This window comes from Branchiostoma floridae, chromosome 2, assembly GCF_000003815.2.
Source record: "Branchiostoma floridae strain S238N-H82 chromosome 2, Bfl_VNyyK, whole genome shotgun sequence".
Lineage (NCBI taxonomy): Eukaryota > Metazoa > Chordata > Leptocardii > Amphioxiformes > Branchiostomatidae > Branchiostoma > Branchiostoma floridae.
The window spans coordinates 18,732,752-18,754,677 of record NC_049980.1 but is presented as its reverse complement, the minus strand read 5'-3'; the positions used below and the strand labels follow the sequence as shown (position 1 = coordinate 18,754,677).

General features: G+C 41.5%; 2 protein-coding genes and 1 long non-coding RNA gene across 7 annotated transcripts in view; 2 read left to right on the top strand and 1 right to left on the bottom strand.

The window, feature by feature from the left end:
* Nucleotides 1-1,377: 1,377 nt before the first annotated feature.
* On the top strand, nt 1,378-8,152 carry LOC118409433. 3 transcript variants are annotated; one of them, XM_035810463.1, is made up of 7 exons: nt 1,378-1,605; nt 3,681-3,876; nt 4,216-4,272; nt 4,854-5,018; nt 5,969-6,121; nt 6,351-6,486; nt 7,089-8,152. In XM_035810463.1, the coding sequence occupies exons 2-7, from the start codon at nt 3,691-3,693 to the stop codon at nt 7,223-7,225; spliced, it is 834 nt and encodes a 277-aa protein (XP_035666356.1). In that variant the 5' UTR covers nt 1,378-1,605; nt 3,681-3,690; the 3' UTR covers nt 7,226-8,152. The 3 variants fall into 3 exon arrangements, with proteins under 3 accessions (XP_035666356.1, XP_035666357.1, XP_035666358.1); XM_035810464.1 differs by having other exon boundaries at nt 1,378-1,676; XM_035810465.1 differs by lacking the exon at nt 1,378-1,605 and adding an exon at nt 1,766-1,924.
* Nucleotides 4,498-7,184, bottom strand: LOC118409434. The gene is made up of 2 exons (XR_004830443.1): nt 7,034-7,184; nt 4,498-4,969 (listed from the first exon to the last, which is right to left on the bottom strand). It is a non-coding gene; the product is annotated as an uncharacterized LOC118409434 (long non-coding RNA).
* A 3,083-nt stretch (nt 8,153-11,235) lies between the features above and the next one.
* Nucleotides 11,236-21,926, top strand: part of LOC118410338 (solute carrier family 43 member 3-like) — a 22,803-nt gene continuing 12,112 nt past the window's right edge. The window contains exons 1-2 of one of the 3 annotated variants that reach the window (XM_035811959.1): nt 11,236-11,394; nt 20,324-21,419. In XM_035811959.1, coding sequence (XP_035667852.1) covers nt 20,743-21,419 — 677 coding nt within the window. In that variant the 5' untranslated portion in view covers nt 11,236-11,394; nt 20,324-20,742. Of the gene's footprint in view, nt 11,395-16,373; nt 16,526-20,323; nt 21,420-21,926 lie in introns of those variants that run through there. The other 2 variants (XM_035811957.1, XM_035811958.1) reach the window with 2 other exon arrangements.

Sequence of the window (21,926 nt, the reverse complement as noted above, 5' to 3'; positions counted from 1 at the left end):
GAATGTAAATTACAGTACCTATAGAACAAGAAGAAAGCTGACAAGCTAATACATGTATTTCCATAATACCACAGTATATTGTGAAGCATGTAATCACCTCAAATCTAAAACATGAAACAACATTAACCTGCATACATGTAATTTCATTTTTTCTGCTGTGTATTGGTTCAATGATTTCATGTTTAACTTTAAGTTAGATAATGTATTTTTTGTTTTTTACAACCATGAAGTATTCATGGAGGGTATATTTTCACAAGTGTTTGTGTGTGTGTGTGTGTGTGTGTGTGTGAGAACAAGATACTTCAAGAATGGCTGGATGGATTGGTTTCATACTTGTGTTGGTATGGTGTGACAAAATCTGGAAATGATTAGATATTGGGCCCCTAGCCCCTTTCCTTGAAACTGCAGCAGAACATCTGGTTTTGCATCAAGTGTACTGAAAAAGCTTTGGTCACGATTTTTGTTACACAGCTCTTGTGCTCAAGAAGGAGTGATATAAGTTTTGGCCCCTAGTGGCCATTCTCCTACGCAGAGGGACCGCACAGTCATGTCGAAACTCCTTGTGGTCACCTCTGCTGTCTGGTGCACTTAGATCAGTTACTGACCGCCCTGCTTATAAGTATTAATGAGCTTACCCTTATATGGGCAGTTAGCCGTTGGGGAACGGGCGCAGGAGGATGATTAAGTCGTACAAAATGAAATAATGATTATGCAAAATAAGATGACAGTTGCATGATTAATAAGAATATTCTATCATGGTAGTTTTTTCAATGTATCTCTTGTCCCAGACATGATATGGTTTTGACTTTTGGGTGGCAAATAGCTTTTGATGTCGGGGCAAAGTGGAGCTGGTTTGAGCCCCCCTTTTTTTGTCAACAGTCAAGACATTCCAAAGAGGATGGCTGAAGATAGGAATGACGGATTTGTAACATTATCATTTAGACATACAGGTAGCTTAGGCAAAGATGTTCCTAATGTGTTATATGTTATGCAATTGGATTAATTTGCATTATTAATGAGGAAATTGCATAATTTTTTTGTTTTCCATAACTGGACTTCAATAAATATACATGTAACACGATTTATGTTAGGTGGAACATAAACAGATACCAAATATGCAAATGAGGAATTGATTTGCATATAAATCTTCAAAAATGGCAAAATTCACTTGATTATGAATGATGTGTGCATTGGTCAATGATGGACATCGCCATCCATAAATCATGTAAATGAGTAAGTCATTTACATAAAAATTACAAAAGCTATAAACATTGTATGGAGGTATTAGGTCGCCGGACTCTAGTTTCAAAATACATTCTACAACCATCTTTTGTGTCTGATTGATGAAAATATTGTAGTGCATTCTTGTGTGTGAATCATTAAGAGTGATTTGGAATGCATGTAGCCGACCTTTGTCGACGAAGGTAACGTTACTGCATTTGCAACCCCTTGAAGATTACAGTGACTGCTCACCATCACAGCCAACGGAAACGTCATGATTGCTTCATACAGCAGCGCTCCCTGGTCTTCAGCTGAGCCGTGCAGTGATTCAACAAAAGTCACCGTTTAACTGATTTTCTTCACCGTTTAACTGATTTCTCGTCGGTAAGTATGTGTTACCCGGCTGCACTTGGGATCAAGGACCTCTCCCTATATCTTCTGAAGTAATCGCAATGGTAGGATATCACATTTATGGCACTGACAGCCTTGCGGAAGGCGTATTTTCAAGCCTTGTGTACTCCTATATATATGGTCTAACATCACTCAGTGCACAAATGTAGTACGCCCTGCCTCGAGGCCCCATGGATAACTTTAAAGGGACCCGCTTGTGCGACTATAAACGTCCGTGCTGTCAGTTTGCATCTCATCAGGAATATTCAGGAACGTTCACCAAATAGTTGTGAGGATATAGCTGGATTTCAAGGTAGATTGAACCATGCAAGAATGAAAGAAATGAGGTTGCATTTTTAGAAGTGTTCATGGCATTTTGATCAAGTGTATACAGAAGATATACATATACACGTAAACAAGTCTAGTCCATTCTATTTTTCATTCACGAGAAGACGCCTGCATTGGTATTGAACTCTACGAAAATCCTTGTGTGGCCTCTCACTCAGACGGAAATGAACTAGTGCCAAGAAAGCGGCCTATATCAAATTTCAGCACTGTTCATCAGCTGCCAAAAACCGTGGCGAATTGTTTATCTCCAAGCAGATATAAGGATCCAAGAGGTGTTTTGGATGTTTACCTTTGCCAATATTATGTTTTGTTAGTGTTTGTATGTATGTGTGTGTCTGTGTGTGTGTTTGAATACCTCATGTTCTAGATATACCATGCATGTAGTTGTGATTTTTGAGCACTAAAATAGCTCCTGGGACAGAGAGTAAGTAGTTTGGGCCCCCTAGTGGCTTTTTGGAACTGCAGAAGCCAGTTTTGTTTCTGACTTGGAAATAAAATAACTCAAGAAGGGATCAACAGATCATTATGATTTTTGGTGTGTAAGATGTTTGTTATAAGTAAATATTAATTTTACAAATCAGAATCTAATTTGCATTAAGAATCAGGAACTTGATATGTAATGTTAAAGGGGCATTCCACTCCAGAAGGGAGTGTTATTTTCCAATAGATAATGTATCAATTAATACATGATCAGCCGACCTTTGGTGGAATTCCACTTGTCGCGAATTACGCAATGTGTGTTTGTAAAACAATATGACACTCACTAAACCCATGCAGACCCTACCCATGTATTCCCTATACGTGTAGACACTTCCTTTATCGTGAATATTTTTGGCATAAATGAGGGGCGCTTAGCAAACCAAGAAGGTCAATTGTTCACAAGATATCAAAGAACACATAACAAGACGTGTTTTTCTTAGCACCCCTGAAATAAGCTTTGTAACCTAACTTTATTCAGGCGTTGTCAGGCACACTGTATTTAGCCATAGGCTGAGATTGATTGATTTAATTAGAGGGTACTTGGGGAGTTTTGTAGAAGACTGAATGATTTTTGATGCGCATGGGGCTAATGGGTACTCTATCGTATAATGTTACGTAGCATACATTTCTCACCTCCTACAATTAATATCTATCGGAAAATAACAGTCCCGTCTGGAGTGGAATGCCCCTTTATTTATTGATAAAATACAATAAATCCACAGTGGCAAATGGCATTTGGAAACTACATGAAGGTGAACATCACTGAATATGAATTATGCATATGGAGAAAATGCCATTATAGCCTTCTTTTTAAGACAGGCATACTTAAGACAACTTCTGTTGTTTGGATCAACTGATATGAAATGTGCAAATAAGGACCTTCAATGAGAATTATACTGACTTATCAGTAAGGTTGAATCATTTGGTGAAGGGATGGGGTCGTGGAACTCTAGTTTATCTATTCGTTCATGGTTTTATTATATAATGCTACATTATATCAAAGTGAGTTGATGGTATTTACAGAACCAAAACAGCCCTTATCTGGCCAAAAAACTGAACTTTACCCTGTAAGATCAAGGACGTTATATATTGTCCTGTGTATAAAGATACTGTACATCATGAATCTTTTTCTCCAAATCCTAAGATACTACAAACTCTCGATTTTCACTGTGCTTCACAGAAACTAAACATTAAGTGCCACAAACTTAATGAATTTACAGTATAGTTTTGATTTCTTACAGCAACAACATAATGTATGCAGTGAACCAGGCAATTCCTGTCCACTCCACACGCTCTAAGTATGTGGTTGGTGGTGGGAGAGGACTCGGAGCATCTCATATTGTCTTTGGAAGTCTTCTCTTAACCTTTGGCATCGCAGGGAGTGTGATCAACACAGCTTCCTACTTTGCTGGAACCCCAATATGGACCGGTCTTATGGTAGGCATGTCAGATTAATGTAACTTTTTCTTGTTCTGAGAAATCTGTAATAATTGCCTATTACCATATGTCATTAAGTTGGCCCTCACAATTTCACATCAAGAAATTGGGGACAACCCCCCCACCCACCCACCCACTCCCATGCAGACATCATGCCACAAGGGCAAAGTCTCTAAAGCCAGGGCTGACTGATAACAAAACAAGGTGTGTAGATCAAAGTACATTATTTTGTAATTGAAAATCTTGCTTGTCCACAATTTTGTACTATGCAAAGAGTAGTTACTGGCACCAACATGTAACAGATTAATTGGACATGAAGAATAACATTTACTGTTCCAGTACCTGGTGACAGGAATCTTGGGAGTTGTGTCCAGCCACAGGCACACCAAGTGCACGGTAAGTTTTCTGTATTTAAGTTCTTATAGATAAGCACTTGAACTTGGACAACACAGATTTTCAGTCAGTAATGCACCCTGTGTGTCCATCAGTGTTGCCATGCATAGCATCATAGGAAACAAATTAACTTTCTTCCAAACAAACCGTGAAACGGACTTTCAAAGGCAAGTTTGTTTCTCTTCTGTGAAATTGGATTAGGGACTTTGTTGTAGAGGTAACATTAAATTTTCAGGTAACTTGTAGATGTTTTCAATAGTTCATAGCTCAGATCCCCAGTGTTCCTACCACTTTACTTTCTCAATCCGTAATAAGATTAATTTTTGGAAGTAATGTCCTTTGCCGAGGAAATGTACTACATTTGCATCCCCTAAAGTTTACAGTGACTGCTGCATAGCTATCCTCACCTGTAGGCTACAACCAATGAAAGAGTGATGAGGGCTTCATACAAGAGCAGCAGAATGGACATCACAAACTTTTACATACACCCCTAGTTACACAGGATTCACACAGAAATAAGGCCCCGGCCCCCTAATTGAATTTACAGTGTCACATCTCCTTGTCATTCTTCCTCTCCCCTTCAGGTGGTGGGGTTCCTGGTGATGTCATGTGTCTGTCTCCTGATGGTCCTGTCTGGAATAGCATCAGCCAGCGCTGCCATCAGTACGGAACCTTGGAACACCTTCCCAGGACCTATAGGCTGTTGGTATGATTGGGACACAGAACGGAATGTCTGCAAGCATCTTAATGTAAGCATACAGTACCTCGTTAACACATTAAGTAATAATTTCTTAGTTTGCAAAGTCATTTGTTTCAGTTGCAAAAAGAAAATTAGTCAAATTTTAACCATTTGGACATGAAACAACTTTTTTTTTTACTGTTTTTCTACACCAATAGTTGAGAACCATTGTCAGATCTAGATCGAAAAGTCATTGTTTGAAGCACTTTGAACATGGCCTGATAACATGAACTCTCACCACAGGGTGCCATACCACCACACAGTCAGAAAACATTGTTATAGAGGCCTTCTCAAGATTGACTTCAACGCCTAAAATATACCCCAGGATTACAAGTGTGATACATCTCCTTAAATCACTTCAGATGTGTTTTTCTCATGTTGCAGTATTCTGGCATCTGGTAGAGTTACAAGAGTTGATGTTACCTTTGCCAAATTATGTTAACAGGTTCCTGTTAACAATGATCACAGGATACATGTTTACATGTGTTTGATTTTTTTTCACCCTACACCTGCTCTTTTTTTTCTGCAGAAGATCTAAGAATCAAGAAATTACTCTGATGTGACCTGACATTGTTCCTCATAACTCACTATTTTTATATAATTAGGTTATCATCATATTCATTGTAATTACCGAGCTGTTCAGGCAATACCTTAGTAATGTGACTTATCATCACAGTAAAAATGAAGTTTAACCCTCGTCTGTATTGCCAATTACAGATATAGGTAAGTGTCGGTTCATACAACATTATAACGTTACAGCATTGTCTTATCAGCACTAGTACCCTGAGACAGTGATAATTCTATTCCTTTTCTGCTTTCACAGTTCCATAAAACATGAAAAAATATATACTTGCAAAGTGTTATTTTATTGGCGATACCACAGTTGTAAGACCTGCAAGAACAGCGGTTTGGCTTGGTTTGAAAATATTTTGTCACAGTGCTGTTTCTTCCTGCCTGTAGCTGGCCAGATCCCTGGTTGACGCCATAGTCCTCCTGTGTACCCTGGTGGAGCTAGGCCTGTGTATCGCTTCTGTAACTGTCACTGCCTACACACTGACCAACGGGTGCTGTAATTGCTGTGGGAATCCAGGGAACACCCAACAACCCTACCAGGTTTACTACATTGTGATTCTATGTTTGCCCAGGCTTTGTGTTAATAGCACAAAGTTCAAACTGTTAGCTATTGTACACTATGTATTGATAATTGAGTTCAACAATACTGCTGATAAACAGAATGCAATGTTACCCTTGATGTGCAAAAACAAATTGAAATATTTGCAGTCTGAGCTTATAATGTGACATTCATCATTTTCATTTACAGTGATTCTTATCATTTATGTAGGTTCTCAGTGACATTGGTCCACATGGCAATGTGCAGGCCCCTCCCCAGAGCATTGTTCAGTTTGACAGCAGGACGGCCCAGGTAGTTTCCCACCCAGGACAGCCGTTTCTGGGGCCACAGGGAGGTACTGAGCAAGGTGACCAGTTCATATCTTAACAATTGCCCCTCCTCAGGGAAGGGACAGCTAGATTGTGCATTATGGAATGCTTAGTCATCACTTTTCTCATAGTTGTATATTTTATTTTACAGATACCACAATCAGCAATAAAAAGACAGAGAAATAATATATAACGTTACATGACATATAGGTGAGAATAATCTCCAAGCAGATCCTACGGTGCCATAAGATAGTATCAAAGCTGGCCAATGAGTGTAGCCGGCCAAGCGAGTCAAACAGGTAGTTTGATACTACTAGTATACATTACGCACCGTGGATCTGGTTGGAGATTACGTGAGAACTCTTATTGGCTGTAAGTTGCATGTCCCTGTAACATGGCTTAAGTAAAATGATTTGAGCGGAAATTCAGAAATATGGTCCCAAGTATGTTGCTTCTTAGTAATATTTGATCCTACAATGATAAATGATGTAAATGCCAAGTGTTAAAATGGGGATAGGTACATGTACCAGACTAGTCAGCAGTGATCACTCTTATAAATTAATGCTAGCATTAACACAAAGATACCTTATATGACAATGGGTTTTGCTCTGTGTGTTCACACCTTCACACCTTCACACAGGTGCAGCAGGAGCAGGTGGGCATGTTGTCCTGGCAGGTGCTCAACCCCCACAGAGGATGGAGCTGCAGCCGCAGAGTGAAGCTCCAGGTTCAGGTCCGCCCACCAGCCCCCCTCCTGTATACAGCACTGGCCAATAAAGTCAATGTCGTATGCAGTCTTGTTTTTCACTGATTAGACCACACTTGTTTAAGGGATGATATTCACATTTTGGCAGTTAAAAAGATACAAATCACATGTTGATTTTATTCTAAACATATAATATATTGAGCAAATTCTGTCATTCAGGCATTAAAGGTTCAAATCCTTCCTGTGCATATTGTGAGGGATGTCACTTATAATGCATTCCAATGGAGACTTAAAAAGCCAGCAGCCCTGAGTATGGGGAACATTCAGGCTTTAGCCTTATGCATAGAACAAATGAGAAATGCTGTGGAACTGGTAAATTCAGCATTCAAACACATAGAACATGATACATATCGGATAATGGTCATTCCATGGTTCAATTACAGAAGGGAGTCATGAGCCTGTTTATATGTTTATAGTGTTGTGGACCTGACCTTTTGCAATGTATTCTAAAAAAAGTTTTGGAAGTAAGAAAATATCTAAGATCATATGAATGTAGCTATGGAATGCAGTAGAATTTATAATGTTACATAGTAAAACTAGAACTATTCAATCATCTAGGACCCTGAACTTTTATACAATATTTAATGCTACATACATGTACTTATCACATGTACAAGTACATTATGTTATACTATAGAACTTTTCTATTGCATCCTTTTATATCATATCTTCATACCATATATATCTTTTGCATAACCTTTTAAAGGTTAATAAAACCTATAATAATACATGATATTGTTTTGAGCCATAGTGGAGAAAATGTAGTATTAGATGATTGTTGAATGTTACATTGTATTTGCAACACTTAGTGGGGCAAAATGCACATGAAGTTCATGCAATTTATGATTTACAGGGACAGTATCCTATATTATGATGACCCCTTTACTCTATCATTGTATCTGTTCTTCTTTGTTAATCATTATATCATTTGGCAATAACTGACTCAGTATTCCTTTCTATTTTCAATGAGCAGAGTGTTTCATAGGGTCCTATTCATTGAGTACTCGTGTAATCTCACCAAAGCTGCCAGATGACGCCTTATCACGACACGCTGCAGTGGTGGTGTAGACCCCGGTTTTGTTTTACACCTTGGTGTATTATTGCAGCCAGTAGGTACCCAATGTGTTTTGATATGTGAGCGTATAACGCGCATAGACCACAAATGGGTCCCACTGACAGATATCGCCAGATAAACCTGTATTAGAAACATTCACAATGTTTTTTATCTCTTTCTTTCTGTCTCTTCGGTAGATGTAACATTAGGAAAGGGCAAAGAATAAATAAAACAAGTGCACTACCTATACATGTACGAGTATCTGCCAAACGTAGTAAAACACGGAGAATAAGCCGGTTCCTTACACCTGCTAGGAGATTTATCGATAATCATTGTCACCGGGGGAAAGATCGCCAAATGTACACACACCCGCTTTTTGACGCACCATTATTCATTGACCTTTTATAAAAGTCCCCGGCAGGACACTTGAGCAAGTTGGCGGCCATGATGCACTGTGATCTACCTTGTATCCCGATGGTCTTGTATATAAAGGCATGGTGAGAGGGGAGGGGATAGATTTCCCCTTCGTACATCTGTTTGCACTGCTGTACTTAGCACTGGCTGGAACTGCGCAAAGTGTATGAATGCACCTGTGTACGCGTCACGGGAGACCATGCGTCCCTAAGTACTTGTGTCATCACACTATTGGTTAATCACCGATTAATCCGTTTAATGATAAGCCATACAGTAATACACGAGATAAGCTCTAAGCGGCAGGTTGAATGATTGATTGTTCAACTGATCTTAACTGTCCGATGTGTTGATATACAAAATACCATTTAATTGTGATACAGACCAAGAGACCGATGTTGTTATATAATGAAGCGATACCCAACAATGTCGTCCAATGTGTTCCAAACAGACAGATTCTATATATGTAAATGATGGAAAGAAAGGCACAGCTCTTCCACAAGGAACAACCATGCAAAATCGGGCGGGAAAACTAATTCTGAAGGCTCCACACAGGACACCATCAACCGAAGTACACTCTAGGCTGGGCTGGAAGGGCATTAAGGCAACATATCAGTACTACAATGCCGTACTTGTCTACAAAGCTCTGAACAGCAAACTCCCACCCTACATGCGCCAGATGTTTGTCTATTGCCGAGACCAAAGCACAAGAACAACCAGGCAAAGCACAAGTGATCAACTTGCTGTCCCAAAACCCAACCGAGAAACCTTCAGAAGAGCCATCGCCTACCGTGGACCCACCATCTGGAACAGTCTACCACCGGACATACGCACAGCCCCAACTCTGGCTTCCAAATGAACGGACTTGAATAATGTAGCAGTTTCTATCATGTATTCTGTATGTATGTAAATGTAAATGGTGTATATAGACGTATAGGACTTATAAGGACTCAAAACGATGTAACTTTATCTCTGTTTAATACTTTGTCTGACCCTTGCCTCTTCCCTCATGACCTCAATGAAAAGCGGCCTGCAGGCCGATTTGAGCTTTAATGAATAAATAAAGGTTCAAACAAACAACCTCTTTCTTCGAGTATGATTTGTACTGAGACCTGTGGTGAATGTGTGTGAGTAACTCTGCCAGGGTGGCCCAATGTTGTTTACTCGAAACTTCCTCAGTCAACTCGAATCTTCTACAGTCAACTTCACCTGGACCAAGCATGCTTTAATAGACTCAACATATTTTCCGCTGCCTCCCTCCAATTCAGCTGTGCCCTTCAACTCAAGTCGTCATGTTTTAACAAAACAGGCGGATTTTTTGTTGGCATACTTCTACACAACGCACATTGTCAATAGTCTGCGGGCTTGCCGGGGTGCGAGTTCTGTCTGCAGATCTCGGCGAAATATAAACAGCTAACACTATATAGCGTTCGTGCGACTTGCGAGTTTTACATGTTTTTTTTATCTCTTGAAGGGAGATTGTGAAATTTATCTTTTATGCTGTTCGCAGCTGTATCTCACGATCGGTTCGGTGGACCTTTATGTGGCGATGTGCTTTGGCACAGGGATGACTATACCTGCGTGATATAATTGTAATAGCCTTTATTGCACATTCATGCCCTATCGGGCTAAGTACAGGCATATAGATACAAAGGGTAGTAATGCAGTAAACATCATGGTTTCTAAGACTAATCTAAAACATAAATTCTAAAACTATTCTAATACATTTGTTCGGCTTCTTCTCGTTTCTTAGTTATGTTAAATATGTAGCTTGAGATGTGTTTGTATAATGTCGTTTGATCAAAGCTCATAAGAAAAATGAATTTTTCAACACTAGACATATATTCAAAGCGAGGGAACTTTCCTATAATATGGCTAAAAAGAATACTTCTATCGTTACTATATAAACTACAATCTAATAGAAAGTGAGATTATGCACGTTGTTTCTTTTACAGTTTTACACCGAAACTATCTTTATGGGTATGGCTTTGCCATTGAAAAGTTGTATCAGGGATCGTCTTTTCACAGTTTCAGTAGTTTGTTTTTAAAAGTTTAGCGTCATTAATTTTTCTTTGGCTGCGTCAGGGGGCAGGGTGATTGATTAATTGCTATCGCGTGTTGATACAAAATGCCATGACACATGAATACTTGAAAGGAATAATCGAACTTGCGGTGAATAGACAGAAAGATATGTCTAGCGACATTGCTGCATCGTTTCAATATTCAATCAATCATTAGCATTTACCTATGACTATGGGTGGCCCATATCATATGCCGCAACATCGACGGCCAGTGAGGATACTAGTGACGTTCACTGACTCACTTTAGGCCTTTTATCTATATAGATCCAACAATAATAGTGTATGATTAATGAAGCACACTGCATGTTTCGTGTAGTGGAAAGATTTGGGTGCACGCTACTGTCAATGATGTGCCTCTTCAGTCCAGCTACAGTCCAGCACGTCACATAACTGGGCATCACGGAGACTTTTCTCGCGTCGCGGAGTAATACAAAACCCATTCAAGCGTGATTGCCCGAGCATTAGCGTTACGCCTGACCTCGGTTACTTGTTTGACCAATGGGGTTTGCCGTACCGGCCCCAGGGGCCAAGAGCGCTGACCTGCAGCGAGAAAGACAATATGGTTGTGTTTAGACCCTGGATCAGCTGGGCGTACACCGGGTAACTAGAGGCACAGGCGGCTCCTGCCAGTTTGGTAAGTTTTTTCTGTACTGTAGTGTTTAACATTGCGTCATTGCTGCAAGTTGATCTTGTCTTGCCTTGGCGACTTCTTTTCTAATGACTTGTAAGTAGACGTTTGTGGGTTTAAGGCGATTTGTCCGAGACAGGGAAGGAGGCCGGGGACATTTGCCGTGTAAACACTAACTGGCTGTACGCCAAACCTCCCGGCCCCGGGCGTCAGGCTGGCCTCTGCAAACAGCGGCTTGTCATGTCTGTAGCCTTGTCCCTGGAATTGGGGACAAGGTTAGCTGGTAAACTTAAGTTAAGAATGAGTTTTGTTCATGCAAAGAAACTTTCAAGACAACACCCCGCCGGGGCACTCTGTTGTTGTGGTTCGGGCCTGGACTGGGGTATTTCTGCCCTTCAACTCCCCTGGGCCCTAATGCACCAGCGGTGTTTTGTTTACACAATAAATAGTAGCAGCACAGAACGTGCTGATTCATGTATATTCAAGGCCCGGTCCAGAAGTCTTGCAAAGTCAGTTGCCTACTCTTCAGAGCGGTGCAAAAGCCTTGTTACAATGCAGTATCGTCGATATACGATACAGTTGTTAAAACTACTGTCATATGGCTGCGTATTAAAGTGCTTGCCTGATGACCTGTCTCATATAACGTCCTTGCTTTATAGACAGAGCTAGGGGAAAAACAGGTCAACCTGCAGCCGGCCTGGGACCCACACCAGCCTGGAATCTAGGCCATCCAGTCTCGTTTAATAGCTCCCGGGCGGGTCGCTGTAGGCCTAGTTACTGTATACCGTTATATATGCACATGTAGTAGTAGTAGAAGTAGTAGAAGGAGCAAGTAGGAGGAGGAGGATTAGAAGTAGTAGGAGAAGTAGTAGTAGTAATAGTAATATAGTTAGTAGTAGTAGTAGGAGGAGGAGGAGGAGGAATAGTAGTTGTAGGAGCAGGAGTAGGAGAAGAAGGATGAGTTATTAACAGTTATATTAGGCGTCCCTGTAACCTGGCATCCAGTCTACCATAGATTGGCCGGGCTCCCTCCATGGCGAACGCTTTCTGCCGCGGGTAGACTTTGGTCGAGCGGCGTAAATCTCTAGCCTCCTTAGCTGAGCAGACTCTCTGGGCCTTTTCGTCTTTTTGGCAGGACCGGCAGTATAAGCGACCCAGTACAAAAAAAGAAATGGCCAGCAAAGGTGTATTATGAGCATAAAAAGAGACGAAAGAGGCCCAGGGAGCCTGCTATGGAAGCTAGGATATCTCCTTCTATCCTGAAGAGAGCCAGACCAGTCTGCAACAGACTGGACGCCAGGTTACTAGTTTAGTCATCCTAGAAGACTTGGGCAGCTAGCTGTATTCTCCAAGCAGAGTTTGAGTCGCGCGCGGAGATATAGCATTAGTCGGGAAATTTACCGGCTAGCTCCTCTGAGAGGAGAATAGGTAGCTAGAAGATATATAGGAGTATCTACAAGTTTCCAACCACAGAGTACTGATGGCTTGCCCGTGAGATAGGATCGCTCAGACGACAATGGCGTATCAAAGTTCAGCTTTGCGAGACTCTGTTGTTGGATTTGTACTGTCCGGACGGATAACCCTGTGGTCTAGTGTCCACATCGCCGGGACCAATCTAAGTGAATGAGCAAATAGCACTGAGTACTACTCTAACCACACAGGTAGATATGTTAGTTTTGGTGTCAGACAAGGAACAAAACTTAAGTCTCCTGTGTTTTCTTTTCCTTGGACAAAAGTGTTCTCCTGTGTCGACTGGTGAAAACGCATGGTCAGCTAGCAATCGTTAGTACAATGGCCGTTTGTAGTGCCTGTTTCACAGGTACAGGTGTTTTGGGAGTGAAGTAGGGCGTTACGAAATACCAGAATAACACAAGGGTTTAAATGGCTAGTTGGCTTGTACCATTTCACTGAAGGAATCGTTTTTGCCTCTTAGAATTTATTAATTTGCTGAATGGTTAACTTGATATTTTGATGCGACAAGTGTTATCGCTAAGAGTTACTTTTGATTATCAAATTAAGTTCTATTTCACAGTTGAGTAATATTTTGCCGTGTTAGGGTTGATGTAAGGTGAATTGAAATGACGGTTTATACCCTATAGACGGTCAGAATGGGATCATCCATGTAACATGATCGTCGGGCCTAGGGTAGTAGTAGAGGCCCCAAGCTAGCTTGCTTGGAAAGACCTTACAGAAGAAAGACCTCAAAGTCACATTTCTACTAAAATCCCCCCATTGCCATGATGTAAATGTATGTAGAAACATTAGCTAGTTCGATAGAATATTCATATTTTTTCCTGCTACGTTCTTGTATCTGCATGTACCCTTGCAAGTAGCCGTCGGCTTGCAACAGAGAATCAACTTGTTGTCGCTGTGTTAACGAGCATAGGCGTTTGACATTACGTTAATGTCTTAGTAGGGGAAGAATGGCCAAGAAATACAGTCATTTCGAGTGTGACGCTGATGAACAGATATCATGAAATTCTTTATACAACACTGACAAAACGCCATCGCATGATAACATTACCCACGCTACACCAACGTCAATGACATTTTTGACAGAACCCTACACCACAGGGGGCTGTTTGTCGGTCGCTGTGGAAGCATGAACGGCATGTCTCTTCTGTCGAGAATAGTACACATTGAACAGAAGTCACGCATGATGTTGGCAAAGAACTGAATGTCAAAATCCATCCAGACTCAACGGAAGAATCCAAACTTGACTGGAAAACTACAGCCCCATTACGAGTACTGTTATCACTTTCCTTTGCCGATCTAGTTGTCAAGTTACTGGTAACGTTATAACGCCCCTCTTTTTCGTGAGTTGTATATACCACTATCTATGTGTTGGTCTTTCGCGCGTTGCTGTACTAATTTGCAATGTATTACTTCAGTATAAAACATATTTTTGATAAAAGTTAACGTTGCCAATCAAGTTGTTTATCAACTCCTGATTTCCAAGCAGATGAAGTGTTTTGCGCGTGTTTGAGCCCCTCTCCATCTAGCTTGATAAGCTCCAAGCAGACGTAGAGGGGGTAAGTCTCTTTGAGGGGAAAATGTAGGAAAAGCTCTACTATTATAAGAAGTAAGCTTTCGAGAATTGTTCTTTCTGAATACTTTGTCATTAAGGAGACCTACCTCTAATAGGGAACGTAAATTAGGTTTTCGTCTATCTGCTGTCACTAAGTGAGTGACAATTTACGGCTCCGAGTGAACTTATTAGTAACGCATTTACCGTCTGAACCAACCCATGCAGCCATAGAAGAAAGTCATTGGCGATGTCTGGATGATAGAATAACAGACAATACATAATTTATCCCCATGTGTGGAAACCAGTTGCGGTAGACAGTAGACTGCCTGAAGGTATTTAAAGCTAATCTATAATTCATGAAGTTTTGACTGGAAACATTTCTAGTTTCCACTGCATCACGTTCTAAAATCATTTGCCGTCCTCTCGAAAATGTGACTCGATGCGTTGGCCCACATAGAATGTTTTTGCGCCTGAAAATTTGAGCGTGAAAAAAAGAAGTTCATGAAGTATGTCACAAAATGCGTAGAACCATATACTTATCAAAGCAGAAAAAAATACCCCATGATAATGATTTTCCAACTGTTGCCTGTTTTTTAATCAATACATTTGTATTGTGTCTTTGGAATCCGGAAAGACAATTTTCACCAATATCTTCACTCGACTAGTAAAAATGAGTCCATAGTCTCCGACGAAACGTAAAACCAGAGGTCCAGTGTTTGAGGAGAGCCACACATCGAGCACGTAAAAGGTTTCTTCATAAATGGAATTAAAATTACCGGTCCTGTATTTCACAACTTGAACTGTTGTAGGCAAGTTGCAACTGCTGTGTGTAAAACTAAGTAGTCCAGTAATGCGTATACACAAAACCGTGCTAGCGATCGTTGACCCAGAAAATGCCCAAGCGTGCAAATCCCCTGCCAAGTCAGCATCGTTACCTGTACATGACATCAGGCATGCCAGGCGACAGTAACATGATCTACGCGTGTTTCGTGTGTGTATGACAGTTAAGGTCTCATTGATGTATTACTCCGAGTGGGTAGAGTGGGTACCTAAAAGAGATCCGAGCCAAAAAATAAACGGCTGCATGGACGCGTGTTTTAGCGGTGAGAAATTCCCTTTTAGCCAGCGGAACTGATCTCAAAAGTTGGATTGGTGAAAGCTCGTTTGTAACTGAAGAAATTAGCAGGTAAAGTTTTGCAGCCGCGCGCTAGGTGCGGTTGTACACTAAATGCGAAAAAGTGCCTTTTGTGGGGATTGACTAATCGTAGTTTGTAATTTCTATAAAAAATGAACCTACGTATAGTTGACGTTGGCAATTTTGGGCCATGCCATAATCTACCAATAAAGTTTGAGTTTTGCATAATTAACATATCATTACATTGACATGGCCTTCATCAAAGTTACTAACATGTAAAAAATCATGAAAATTAATTCATTGTCCTGTCAACATAGAGAAAATATATTCTTAAAGATCTGCATGCTTCAACTTTTACCATTGACCTTGAAACATAGTTGAACATGTTTGGTCAGTCCACGTCGTCGTTTCCAAATGACAGAAAACATACTTCGTTCATGTCTTTCATCGTGCGTTCTTTCATGTATGAAGTGACGATCGTTCTTACAGTGGCCTACTGAAAATCACCCCTCGCCCTTCAACTGCTCCTTGTCTACTTTGTGGCATTCTGCCACCAGTGGAAACTTTTCTCTCCTTTTATGCTTTCCAAGAAAGCCCTGAAGCCAAATTATCGGCAATGCCATATCCTTTTACAACGGACAAGTACATGCACATATATTAACGCCTTTCCAGTGACTGTAACTATAAATACCTCGTCACCTTTGTAACGACTGCCGTGACCAGATAGGATAGGATGGGCCTTGGCCGAGTGTGGAAAACTACCATACAGGCGCCCGGGGCGCTGAGGTCGAGCGTAAATCAAACATCACCCTGTCACACACGTCCCCATTCGTGGGGAGTTATTTGGAGAGCAGACACAGTGGAAAATTCCTGACGTCATATGTGCCGGCTCAAAATTCGTGCCACGGCTCTAGCAGTACTAGTCCGACTATGCGCTCTCTCTACTCTAGACAGCGTGCAGCTCATCTAAAATGGTACCGCTTACTGTCTTTCATGATTTGTATAGCACCGAATTTTAATCCTAAGAAATTTGTTTGTGGATAACATTGTCTGTGACATTCTGATTACTTCGGCAACTTTGCTCCTATGTCTTTGTAATAAACCGCGCCTGCAAATCCATGTACCTCTATATGCTAACATTATGTCTGGAAGTCTTTTATGGTTGTCATTTCACCTCTACATACGTCCCAGTATTGTACACATTTGAATCCGTATTGAATCCGTATGTGGGCAAAGTCCTCACAACCCCGTCTGTATACTAGTGTGGAGATGACAGGGTCGTCCTGTCTGTTCGTCGATACAGTTGTCTAGGGAGAAAGGGCACGCGCTGAAAGGGCCACAAAATGATTTTTATTACCTCCGTTCACGGTTGTGAAGTCCCTACTTTATGATGTGACGAATCTCACCATGAATACACCACTCCATCTTGGCAGATGGCCACCCGTTTTCCCCATGGTTCGACTGTTGGCATCTAGAATGAACGTTAACGTTGAACAAGAGTCGACGGAGCGACTAACTATGGTCCATGGTATAGCTATACCATAGTGAGCTCCCGGTATCTCTACGGCGCTGGGTCGGTGTTGCCCACCCTCCCAGCATTGGCGAACACCAGGTCATAGGTAGTGAATAGAAAGGCCGGCTGGAAATATAGGCTGTCAGAAAAGCCCAATAGATTATATTGATCTATTTATTTGATTATACGTTATTTATCAGGACTGTGGCCGGAAAGCATTCTTAAAGCCGGTCCGTGCAAATGGTTAGCAGGCACCAGGAGAATGTCGTCAACTATCAGACTAGTGCCAAAATCCTTTCTCCAGATAGTATATAAATTATAAAGATGGAAAAGGCAATGCAAGTGTGCAGCAAAATGAGAGAAAAAAACTGTGGCCATGTGATTATTTCTTCTCACAGACATTATTGTTGTGTAAGGCTTTTAGATGAACTCCTGATTGTACTTTTGACCTATGCTACATGAACTGCGCCGCAGATGGTGTAACAGATAAGGAAGCAGAACACAGTATTTTTCCGCGACCCCGAGGAAGCAGGGGTAAAAAAGTAGTGCGGCCGAAATTTGGGATCGTCTGTAAAAGATGTAACGTGGAAGACAGCGGGGCATAACTTTGCTATATGGTAGTACAATGAGTCGACTTTCAGATCGTATGTATAGGATTAAGATGCTTGCCCATTCGGCGTATAAATTTACTCTCCAAGCAGAGGTTAGGCTCCGGCTGTTTATTTTTCACGTTTTTTTTTGTCGTTTTTATCGGGCTTTCTATTTTGTAGTCATTCTTGATGTCTCGCGGCCTAACGAAAACCCGATAAAAAATGACTAAAAACTTGAAAAAACATCCGGAGCCTAACTTCTGCTTGGAGAGTAGTATAAATGCGCCTCTGTGAGTCGACTGCAGTTCCCCATGACCCCGCATGGCCCCATTTCAAAGATTGCATCAAAATTAAAAAAGAAAGATAAAAAAGATTTTTGCTTTTCAGTTCTTCAAAACTGCACCCTGGTATGGTTTTATCCGCGTCGATGTCAGTCACCTTGTGTTAACTATAGGAACCGAAAACTGTGTTCTGCTACCATAAGCCGACCTCATGTCATGACCTCACCTCACTCAAAAGATTCTCAAAATAATAACGCATGCGCAGCTTATCGACGACAGCTTCATCTAGTTGATTCTATATTTATCCGTAACCGGTAATAGCGTCTTGGTGTGATCCTGTTTTTGGTACATTTCCAGTTGTTTGGTTTATCTATCTTACGACCTTGGTCTGGAAATTTACATACATATGGGGAATATGATACCACAAACATCATTCTTCAAATGGTTTGCGCTATTGTGGCTGCATGGCGGTCTAAAGTAAATATCTCATCATCATTCTGGTCAATGGTTGAACCAGCGGCTACTCCACTCTCCAACTCTGATTTCCCCGCCGAGGGAGCATTCTTTTCGGCTTGTTTGTCTCTTTGTGTTTCCCAAATTCTGTAAAGTGTAATGTATTTCCCATGTTTTTCCGTTTTCAACATGGTTTTCGTTTTGGACTATAGTGTCTGAGCCTCCGTATATGTAGGATTAGGCCACAGCATGTACATTTTATGGATGGAATACTCTGCAGACTGCATGCAAAACAATAAATAGCTTTTGATTGATTATTGATATCGTAAATGTAACTAAGTATTATGGAGAAACTGTTAGAATTAAATCAGTAGGAGGTCCAATGTAAATATGTGCTATCGCGTAGTAAAACTTGGCCCTGCTCCACCATTTGCATATATATTAGGAAAGTCATAATAAACAAGGTATTCGCCCTTTCCTTCTTTACCGTCAACACAGCATGGTCCGTACCGTGCTTATTTAGGCATGTTGATTTGATTATATGGATGACATCCTCCGGAAACCCCTATACTGATGCGAGCGTGCGAATAACAAAAAGTTAATTTGGTCAAAATAAAAAGTTACCTTCATTATGAAATCTAAATGGTCAAAACCTCTTAGCTTTGGGCCGCACACCTGCCGTTACACCACACGACCCCTTATTGGGGACAGTGAAAAAGAAGGACACTATTACGGAAGAAGTATATTGATACAAAACACATGGCAGCAAATGAAAAGAGAAACATGAAAGTGAGGTGAGAAAGCGTGTAGATGCAGAACTGTCCCAAGTAACATGGTGTGACCAAATTAGGTTCAGTGCCACGACACAGTATTGACAGAAGAGGGGGCGTTGTCAGAAGATAATGGAGAAAACATCGAAAAGATACACAGTTTCAGGGACAGTGAACAAGTATGGCATGGGGGAGCCTCTACCAGGCTCCGTGGATCGGTGGTCTAATTGTAGAAATTTAACAAATAGAGTCAACAGTACGCTAGGGGAGTCGACCGGCCAGTAAAGTGAGGATTTCTACAATTTCTACAATTAGACCACCGACCACGGAGCCTGGTAGAGGCTATAGGGGGGCATGGAGACAACAAAAATCCGACCCTTAATCTGAACAGACTGAACAGCTTGTCAGAAACGTCAGCCGGTTACTATTTTATACGTTACTATTTTATTGTGAACCCTCGACATCTCCGCGGAGACAAGCAAAGCACCGGCAAGCTCAAAACTGTGAAGGAGAGGGCCCAAATGCTTTGAACACAATGCGCTTGAACACAAATCGCTCCATCGCTAGTTGTCGGATATTGGTTAGGTTTTCATATTGACAAGAATTCGGACACTTTCATTCCTATAGACATATTTGGGTAAGGAATGGCAGTGTCCTTCAAGTGCAGTGTCGTGGCATAATCTTCAAGCTAATGTTTAAAGGGATGCACAATGTTTCTGTCCACGGCCTGGTCTTGGCAACGTCCCGGGCTTCCTCCCAGTATCTCCTTGGGGATTTCATGATGATTTGGGAAGTGCCCTATGTTGTCTCTCTATTGTATTATCGCATTTCTGTGCATAATGGAGGTAAAAGCTAGCTGAGACGGATTGTCCAAAGTTAATTACTCTGTGACTGGAGGGTTTTGAATTTGGCAGTGATAGGCATGTTTTTAAGTTAATTTTTTAGTACAAGTTGAGGTGATGTGTTCTGTATGCGATAAAAACACCAAGTCATACACCACACTCCACAGAAAATATCACTACCGACATAAACCATAATTATATATTAGGTCACAGAGTTTGTTACCTACGGTCACTTGTTTTGGTTTGTCCCTCGGGGTTTTCGCCTAATCATCAATGCTTGGAAAACCACTTTCTTTTTTAAATTTTCATGTTTATTGTTTCAGGTTCCACTGTGATGCAGTCGGAATAGAGCGGAAACTGTACTAAAATTCAAAAGTTCGTGCAAAAATCGGTGACGGAAGACGACAGTCCTACCAGAGATTGAGTGTGCACCAGTATTCATTATCAGTGGTTCTGACAATGTTACCCGACCAGTCGGAGTAATCGTTGATCATCGGACTGTCCCTCCAGGGGTTTCGTGCTTTTGTCTGACAACATTGTTGTCACACAACTTATCAACCGGTTCGAGCCGGTTTGGGTTGACATCAGTACACCTGAATATTGAGGAAAGCAGGTACAAGAGTAGAACTTAAAGCAGTTTTTGGTGTGCAGTTTGACAAGTTCGTTGTGTATATGTTTGAGTGGGTATCAAATCTCGCACGTTCGTGGACAACGGGAGACCTACACTGAGTGGACCCAGACTATGTGTTTCAAGGCGCCCTCGGTCGAAGCAGTGCGACGCCGTCGGCACTTTTTGCTGTGTTCCTCCATTCTTCAGATCGTGTTGTTCTCAGGAATTCTCCTGGGTTGGGCAAATCTCCTACCTGTGCTGAGACAGGAAGGTGTTTTCTCTCACCTGTGTGACCAAGATGGCGCCAATCCCACTGAAGACCGTCGCGCAAGGCCAAGCTATCAGGCGTACAAAACACCTGCAAACAAGAACTCACAAAATACATTCCCCCCCAGTGCAGAACCTAAATTCACGAGAGAACGGCAGCAACTGTACCTGAGCGAGGAGACATTGCTCACCGTGACTGAGCCAACTGCCGGCCAACTAACAAACAAGAAGGTCATAGTGCCTGACGAATTTCTAGACGGAAACTCCGAAATTTTGGAGGAAAACGCGTCTCAGAAATGGAAATGGCGAGGGGTTAGATATAGGCCGAGGCTCGAATCGTCGACAACAGAAATACAGACTGTCCGAGAGGGACGCTCTGCGGTCCACAACAGAACGGATGGGACGGTGACTACCTGTTCGGCTCAAGAGGGACAACTCAGCCTAGCCTACACACTAGGGTCCTTCCTTCTGTCCGGTGCTACCCTACCAGGTGGCATCATCTTGGACAGGTTTGGAGCAAGGAAAACACAGATCTTCTGCAGGTGAGTTAAACAACAACAATATCATCATGTAATGAAACTGCAGCAACCGTATCATAAAGCCTTGGTCGCCCCTTTGCGATGTTTTGTTGCAATGTGCCTCGGCATGAAAATCACTCCTGGACACCGCCTCAAATTTCTCGTAGCGTCGTCTTAAAACCTTGTTTCTCTAGTGCGATTTAGAAAAGAATCGTACTATTGTCGTACTGTATCGTACGTACGCGAAACCTTTATGCCACCTAGAATACCGAAACATGGATAGGAAGCTCTAATATATTATTTTCTTGCCTCAGCAGATTGCATCAATGAATCGCAAAGGATGGGCCTAGACATCAGTGTCTCTCTTTTGGGTCAAGTTGTTGGCGCTCAGGGAAAGTAAAAAAAAGGAAGGTTCAAAGCCTATTAAGATAAAAAAAATCTAATGTACTTAGAAGTCTATTTTGCTTAAATTCAAGAGCCTTTTTCTTCTTCTTTTTTTTTTTTTTACTTCTCTGGTCACCACTAGCCAAC